This window comes from Marmota marmota, unplaced genomic scaffold (assembly GCF_001458135.2).
Source record: "Marmota marmota marmota unplaced genomic scaffold, marMar, whole genome shotgun sequence".
NCBI lineage: Eukaryota > Metazoa > Chordata > Mammalia > Rodentia > Sciuridae > Marmota > Marmota marmota.
In genome coordinates this window covers 15492664-15500878 of record NW_025999977.1, presented here as the reverse complement: position 1 = coordinate 15500878, position 8215 = coordinate 15492664, and the positions used below count along the sequence as shown (strand labels likewise).

The following is an 8215-nucleotide window of genomic DNA, read 5'->3' as shown; positions in this document are numbered from 1 at the left end:
GGGGGGATAGTAGAGGATAGGAAAGGCAGCAGAACACAACAGACACTAGTATGGCAATATGTAAATCAATGGATGTGTAACTGATGTGATTCTGCAATCTGTATATGGGGTAAAAATGGGAGTTCATAACCCACTTGAATCAAAGTGTGAAATATGATATATCAAGAAATATGTAATGTTTTGAACAACCAACAATAAAAAATTTAAAAAAATCTAACATTATTTAAATTAGTAGGAACTTTCTGTGATTGGTATAAGGCATTCAAAGGCAAAGTTGATTTTAAGACTGAGACATGGTACAGATCTCAACCCTTACATTAAAAAAAAAAGTTCTTAGTTTTAGGTTATGTAATGATAAACTGTACCTGTTGAAAAATATATGTGGAAAAAAGAAATATTTTTTGTACAAATATGACTCATAAGGAGGCATTCACTATTCTTATCCAGCCAACCATGGTAAATGTGTTTGGCTTACTGGGCAGAAGTATGCAACATTTAAAAGGGAGTGGAGATCTTTATTAAAACAGAAGGCTCCTCAAACTGCATGATGATGTCAGGAATATAGGTCCTTGGAGCACATTATTGTTTTAAGCAGAGGTCCCCACACTTTCATATTGGTTATAAAATGTTATTTTGTGCTGCTGGCCTGGAATGAGAATGTCATACATCTGCAGGCAATTAGAAGAACCTGGACTGCATGTTTGATTAGCTCAATAATAAATGGGCACAAGTGTGACTCGACTTATGTTAGTCAGATTCCCTAGACAGATTATCCTGTTGTTATCATATGAAATAACTCCCCTTTATCAACAATTAAATAAATCCACATTTATGGGCACTTTGTAAAATTGTAAGGTGGGAAGAAATCCAACTTGAGCCTTAAGTCATCCAAAAAATTTTTAACCCTACTTTCAATGGTACAGATCCCAATCTGAAATTTTAGAAATCGGCTCAATTATATAGAACTGTTTGGGTTGGAAATACCCTGTTTGCACACAATAAACACATCTGTATTTAAATTTTCTACAAGAAGATAATTAATAGTTTCAGTTTATAACTAAAAGAAAAATCCCAAAGAAGCAGAATTAGAAATGTCTTAATATGTTAAAAGTAATTTTGGAAGGTAGTCTAAATATAATCAAGAAAAATTAAATGGAATTTCATTTTCATTATTCAAAGTATAATTTCTACTGTGACCAATGGGTATTGTAAGTCTTGAATATTTCATTCTAGAATTTTTCATGCAGTTTTAGGCAGTGATCTTAAATTCAACCATAAGTGTCAATGATGGACTATAAACCACTTTGGGCAATAACCCATTCATTTTCTGTTTTTTTTTTTTTTTAAATTTCCCAAGTACTTTTAAATTTGTAATATCCGAAAGACTAAAAATAACTCAAAACAGAAAAGTCAGTGCTGAAATCCAACAAAAATTTTTAAATTCCAGGAAACATACCACCAAATCTTCCAATCTAATTATATTTTTAAATAACAATTAAAAGTTTGTATATCTTAAATAAACTCAAGGTAATTTTAATCCATATTCACCCAAATACATATATAAAAATAACCTCATCAGTTTATCTCCTTGACATAATCCTTAAATTAAATATCAAAATATCAAGCAGATGCTGAAACATTCATCATCAATATTGGAATTCTGACTCATGACAGTAACACGAAACAGATGCTCAAATGATGCTCCCTCTGAAAAGTGACACCATCCCTGCATGGGTTAGCTCTCGATGTGGGGTAACTTAAAATTTGCACACAAAATATGAAATAATAAAAGTCAGAGCATGATAGATTTCCTTACCTATACGCCATTTAAAATCTATCGTCTCTTATACAGAAGATAAAATGAAGCACTGGTAAATAGGACAGCATCTCAGGGCACAAGGAGATTCACCTTCCACTGATTGCAGTAGCTCCATGACCCCAACTGCGTGGAGGAAGGAAGGTGTTCTCTTCCTCACTCAGAAGTTGGAGATGAGAACTCCTGGGTCCTTTCCACTGGCCAGTGTGCATGTGCCATGCACTTACGTGGTGGTGACAACGAGCCCCATAACATGGGTTCTACATAGTTAGCTCCTAGCAGTGTGAAAGGAGTCCTACAGCCCCATCTCATTAACAAAATCTCCATTATCAGGCAGCTCTGAAAGGGTTTGCTAAGAAGGAAAAGGGAAACAAAATCCCTAGCACAGTCCAGTTAGCTAATACCCTACATGTCTTCAAAGCCTGAGATTCTTATCGCTGTGCTAGCATGAGTCTACAGCTGTTTCTAGAATACACAGTGATGTGTACTCTCGGTGAAAATAAACAGAAAAGCCCAGGCAGACGGTGCCATGGTGCAAGTGATTGAAGCAAAATGTGCTCAAATGAGAGCTTTAAAAGAAGTAAATGTGAACAGTGGAGACTCCCTCCAAGGTAGTGAGGCAGGAGCCCTGTTTCTTTATTGCTGAATGAGGAAAATACGTCAGTATTTTGATAAGTTCAATGACAATAAAGCTTGAGAAACCAATGGGAGACATTTATGGAGCACTATTTCAAATTCCAGACAAATCACCTGACTGCTACTTCTGACAACTGTGACTCTGGTGCCCTCTTGCCGGGGGTTTGAAAGCCAGATCTGCACTTCCACCTGTGTGACCTCCAGTTCTCAAACTTGGCTGCATGCTGATCCACATGGGGTGCTTTTAAAAAATACTGATGCCTGGAATCTACCTCTGGGAACAGTTATTTAATTGTGCTAGGGTGTGGTTTGGCCATTGAGAAAGTTTGAAATGTTCCTAAGTGACTATAAATAGGGACAGCTATGGGAGGGGAGGGAACCACTGATGAACTTTCTGAGCCACAGTTTCCTCACTTGGAAAACAATAGCAACACTGATGACAATTACCTTTTAGGATTATTGCAATGATTAAATATGCCAGGGTGGACAAAGCACTCAGCACAGTGTCTCACTGGAAGCCCTTGGTAAACATGAGCTACTGCTATTGTTCTTACCAGGTTCATGCTTGGGTGAGAACCTTCTTGATAGCATAGTAAGTCATGCTCACCTTGGCACACGTTGTGATCGCTTTGCTCATAGCCTGCTGCACACTGGATCCGATGGGAAGGGTTGGAGGGAATGCGCTGAGGGTCAGCTGGGTTCCGCCGGATGACAAAGTTATTTCGGCCAGTCTGTACTTCCGGGCCTGCGACTGCAGCAGCACTGGCCACAAAACCACCCCCAGGCACCACTCCACTGGTTGCCATGCTACTGGCAGCTACACCCCCAGTGGCTGCGCCTGAGGCTGCTTCAGCTGCTGGTGTTTCTAGCTGAGGTTGTTCATTATTGACAATAATCTGGGCTGTTTTAGGAAGGCATAGGTATCCTCCATAGTGGTTGACACATTTCATTCCACCTTTGCAAGCGTCAGGGACAATGTCACATTCATCAATATCTGTGGTAAGGAATACAATAAGTCAGCAATCTTTTTAGAGGGAAAATAGAACATGTAACTGTATGCACGTGCCTTTTTGATACAATACAAACAGGACAGCAAGAGCAACACAAGAGATGGAGACAGAATGTTGTGTTCAGATGGGAAGTCCTTGAGGCCGGCTCACCTTTGCACTGCTGTCTTACAGGGTCCCACTCGTAGCCATCAGTGCATTGCTGCAAAGAAAACATCAAAGATGGAGCCAGAAGACAATTGGTTGTTTCCCTAAGAAGACACTCAAAATCATGCTCATGGGCAACAATCCTTGGGCTGGGGTCCTAGATATACAAGATGGGTAACTTAACATTCTCGAGCTTTCCTCGTTTTAAAGACAAGTCTATGCATTGGTTTGCTTCAGGGTTCCCTTCTCAATCAGCCACTGTCTGAACTCTTGGGTTTGGTACAGTTGCCCATCACCATCTTTCTTGAATCCTTTTCTTTGTCTTGAGATTAATCTTCTTCAGTCTCTCTGACTACACTATTATTCATCCCCTTTCCCACATTGTAAATTTTACCAAAAAAGACAAAACATTCACCAGGTTCTTCCTTCCCCCAGCCCTGACATCTTCCTTCACTCTAAATCCTCCTGAGCAATCAAGCTCCCGGCTTTGCTCACCATGATTAGCTGCTTCTCACACCCGGCCTTCCCCTTCACTTTATTTCTTATGGGTTCTCTCTTGTTCACTTCCTGAACAAGCCATCTATCAAGCACATAGGGATTGTCCTAGGCCCTGTGGATGCAAAGATCATGAAGACCTTGCCCCAATCCTCAAGCAGCTCATGGGCCAGAAGAGGAGACAGGTAGTTGGACAAGTTGGAGCAAGATGTCAGTGGTGTGACACAAGGGTGTATGTGGAAGGGGTGAGGCACTCTGCCCTGGGCTGAGGGGTGGGTATGAACAAGGCAGAAGGAAAGGCTTCACAGGGGAGGTGACAGGTGAATTAGGCTTTATGGAATGAGGAGGATTTTCCTAGGGAGATGTGGTTCTTCTAAGAAGGAAGACCATTGTGAGCCAAGGCACAGAACTGTCAGAGGGAAAGGACTGGAAGTAGTTCTGGGTGGGGGAGTGAGGTTAGAGAGGTGGGCAGGGCCAAATGTAGGAAGCCTTTCCTTGGGATGGAGGGAACTAGATTCTACCCAGAAGGTCCCTGAATCTCAAGCTTTATTATGCCTTAGGATGAATTATCTAGGGTGCTTTTTAAAATGTGGATTCTGATGCGCTCTCAAACAAAGGATCTGATTCTATAGGTCAGGACCAGAGACCTGGAATCTGAATTCTTAATAAATATCCCAGGTGATTCCCAAATAGGTCATCTATGGGCTACATCTTTTTTTTTTTTTTTTTGAAATTTTTTTTTTTAATATTTACTTTTTAGTTTTCGGCGGACACAACATCTTTGTTTGTATGTGGTGCTGAGGATCGAACCCAGGCCACACGCATGCCAGGCAAGCGCGCTACCGCTTGAGCCATATCCCCAGCCCCTATGGGCTACATCTTGAGAAAAGTTACTGTAGGTGCTAAGAGTCCCCTGCAGAATTTTAAAGCTCCAGAGACAATTTGATCAGATGTTTGCTTGAGAAAGTCATGGTGAGGAAGATGCTTCAGGAAGGATTATGCAAAAATGGAGTAAACAAACAAACAAACAAACAAACAAACTAGATCCTTTTAACAGAACCAAGAGTTCCTCATTCAACAAAGGATGTACGGCAAATAACTAGCTAAATGGAGGTAGAGATATCCTTTGAACTATTCAACTGACATCTGAAATTTACCAGGATGATAACTAAACTTATGTTATTTCCCAGACTATTTTTTTTTCTATTTTCCCCCAACGCTTCCAAGGTACCACTACCACCTTTCTCAAGACCCATGAACATGAGCTTTGACTTCTCTAATTGTTTTCCTTCGGGCTCTGCCTACTTGAGTCTGCTTCTACATCAACCACAGTAGCCACATTTCTACCTACTACCTTCCCTGGCCTCATGAGGCTCTTGATCTAGACATTCTGCAGTAGCCCCTATGATAATCATTTTTGCTCTATTGATTACTAAGAGCTCACAGTGGGCTGCACACCTCTCATACCTCATTATTACCATCTCCAGGTTCTCTCCATCCCCAGCTCCAGCCCATCTGCCCTCCTGGCTTTGTCTTGGCCATTTCACCCCCAGTAAATGGTGATGTCACACTCTCTGACTCAAGTGCATCTTAAGCCTTTCTAGATCAATCTGAGGTCATAACTTCTTCAAGAACCAGCCCAGTATCTTCTTTATTATGTTGGCCAGCACTGACATTAATCACCTCTTTGCTTTTCTATTTCTTTAGCAATTTATATAATCTGTATAATATTATTTGTATTTACTTAGAAACTTTGTAGTTTTCAATGATGCCTTCCTAGGGTAAATTCCCTGAGATAGAAGGCTGAATTTTCTTAGTAAATAAATAAACTAAAAATTTTTAAAATTATTATTTTTTTGGTACTGGGGATTGAACCCAGAGGTACTTTACCACTGAGCTACATCCCCAGCCCTTTTTATTTTTTAATTTTGGGACAGGATCTTGCTAAGTTACTGAGGGCCCTGCTAAATTGCTGAGGCTGGCCTGGAACTTGTAATGGTCCAACTCAGCCTTCCAAAATGCTGGAATTACAGGCGTATGCCGTCTTGCCTGGCCACTTAAATTCTTTGGATAGTGATGAGAGAGGCTTATGCAGATATTTGTTGAGTCAGTAGCTGCCTAAAACCAGCCTTCAATATGGAAGGGGAATATGAGGCTGTCTTGTATAAGCCCATCCTTCCAAAAAGTATCTTTCAAACCAGGCAAAGATGGCAGTTCACTTGAATAATCTGTATGGTAAGTAGTGAAGACTTGCAGTTGGTTGTAGCTATTTAGTTCTAGAACATTTTGGACCTACTATTAAACAAGCCTAGACTGAATTTAGTTTTACCACTTGCTGGCTGTGTAGTCATGTGCAAGGCAGACACTCCTTCTGGTCTTCAGTTCCGTCATCAGCAGGAGGAGCATGATGCCACTTACCTCTTAATTTGCTGTGATGATGAAAGGAGATAGTGTCTCCATAGTGGAGTACTTGAGAATAGGTACCTCTTGTCCTTTATGTCCTTTAACTATGGATTATTAGGCATACACAATTCAAAAGAGAAGAGACCTAATCTTAGCACAAAAAGTGCATCATATCTGGAAAATCTATTAGAATAATAGTGAACTCTGGTTATAGTCTTAAAACTACAGTGCTTAATCTACAGGAAACTTTCTCTACTAAAAATAAGTTAGATTTAGGCTATTAGCAAACAGAAGGGCATAAAGTAAGCAATTATAAAGTCTTTTATTATATGATTACAAAAGGGAAAAGCAAATTAAATTTTTGTTCCCTGAGAAGGTAGTAAGTTTAACCAGAATAATAAAACATTTTCATTTGAAGATAAACAGCACATGCATTAATTTCTCTTGCTTTATTTATCTTCAGCAGAGGAAGCAACTGCATTTAACATCAAGTTAACAAAATATTTATATTATACTATTTTATTTATAATTGATCTCAACAACAAAAAGAAACATTTGCCAGATGAATACTAACATTCTGGAGTTTAAAAAATAGTGAGATAATGTTTATTATCAATAATTGACATAAAATCACTTTCAAACTTAAAAAAAATTCTTTTGCATTCTTTTGAGTATGATTACTTAATTTTTAAAATTGGGAGCAAATAGAAAAATGTGTTTTTCATATTCTGAACCAGGACAAATGTCATTCACTTCACAATAGACAAAAAACGAGAAAACACAAAACAGAGATGCAAACTCACCACAAGTGAGGTAAGTCCTGTCTTGCTCTGTTCTCACCACATCTATTTTTGGCAGTGGGAGTGGTCAGATGATATTTTTAACATTTCATTATATATTGGTTATATTCATGCATTAACTAGTTAATCAAACACTATTTGGAAATATCAGAGATACTAATAAAAAATGCAAAGCAGAGTTGCACAAACTGCATTTTAAATCTGCTTTAGCCAATACTGAATACTGTAGGGTACTTATGTGAGTTATACTATAAGTGAATATATAGCCTTTATAAATTTAATAAAGGCTGCTTCCATGACAAAAGTCACATGCACAAATGGGATGTTGTGTTTATATCATGCTTAACATTCTTATTTGACTTGATGTTATTCTGCACTTATTGATTTCAATTGCATGTATGTAGGAATCCAAGTTTCCTGATTTCTTACATCCATTAATTTATTAAATGTGTTGGAAACATGTGGCTTACTTTGATTTTAATTTTACATGGGTTTCCTTTCTTTTGTTCTCATACAAATCATTACATTTTTTTTTTTTTTTGGTCTTTATCTCAATTGGTGATCTAAATGAACTTTTAAAAGGATTCTGGGCAATTTACAACATATCTTAAATGTGAACCATACTAAAGTGGTGTTTAATTTATTACCTGTCACAGAATACAACCGGCATTCACTGGCAGGGGTGGGTAAAATCTTTCTTGTGTCATAGAATCCCACTGAACATTCTTATCTCAAATTCCATCTCCCCTTACCGTGTATGTGATGGTTTCTTCGGTGTCCTGTGATTCGACCAGCGCCAGAGTCAGCATAGTTAGAAAAAGGGCTTTCAACATTGTGAATCTCAAAGAAAACACAGGACAAAATCGATGTTCAGTATCTGCTGCGGGGGGTTGGGACTGTCTCTTATACAC

General features: G+C 38.8%; 1 protein-coding gene across 3 annotated transcripts in view; it reads right to left on the bottom strand.

Annotated features, from left to right (window-relative positions):
• The window catches only part of Efemp1 (EGF containing fibulin extracellular matrix protein 1), a 58996-nt gene that overhangs the window by 48718 nt on the left and 2063 nt on the right, over positions 1-8215 (bottom strand). For all 3 annotated transcript variants that reach the window (XM_015479653.2, XM_048804310.1, XM_048804309.1), the window contains exons 2-4: positions 8057-8144; positions 3613-3661; positions 3060-3446 (exon numbers count right to left, since the gene is read on the bottom strand). In XM_015479653.2, the coding sequence (XP_015335139.1) occupies positions 3060-3446; positions 3613-3661; positions 8057-8137 (517 nt within the window). In that variant the 5' untranslated portion in view covers positions 8138-8144. The remainder of the gene's footprint in view (positions 1-3059; positions 3447-3612; positions 3662-8056; positions 8145-8215) is intronic.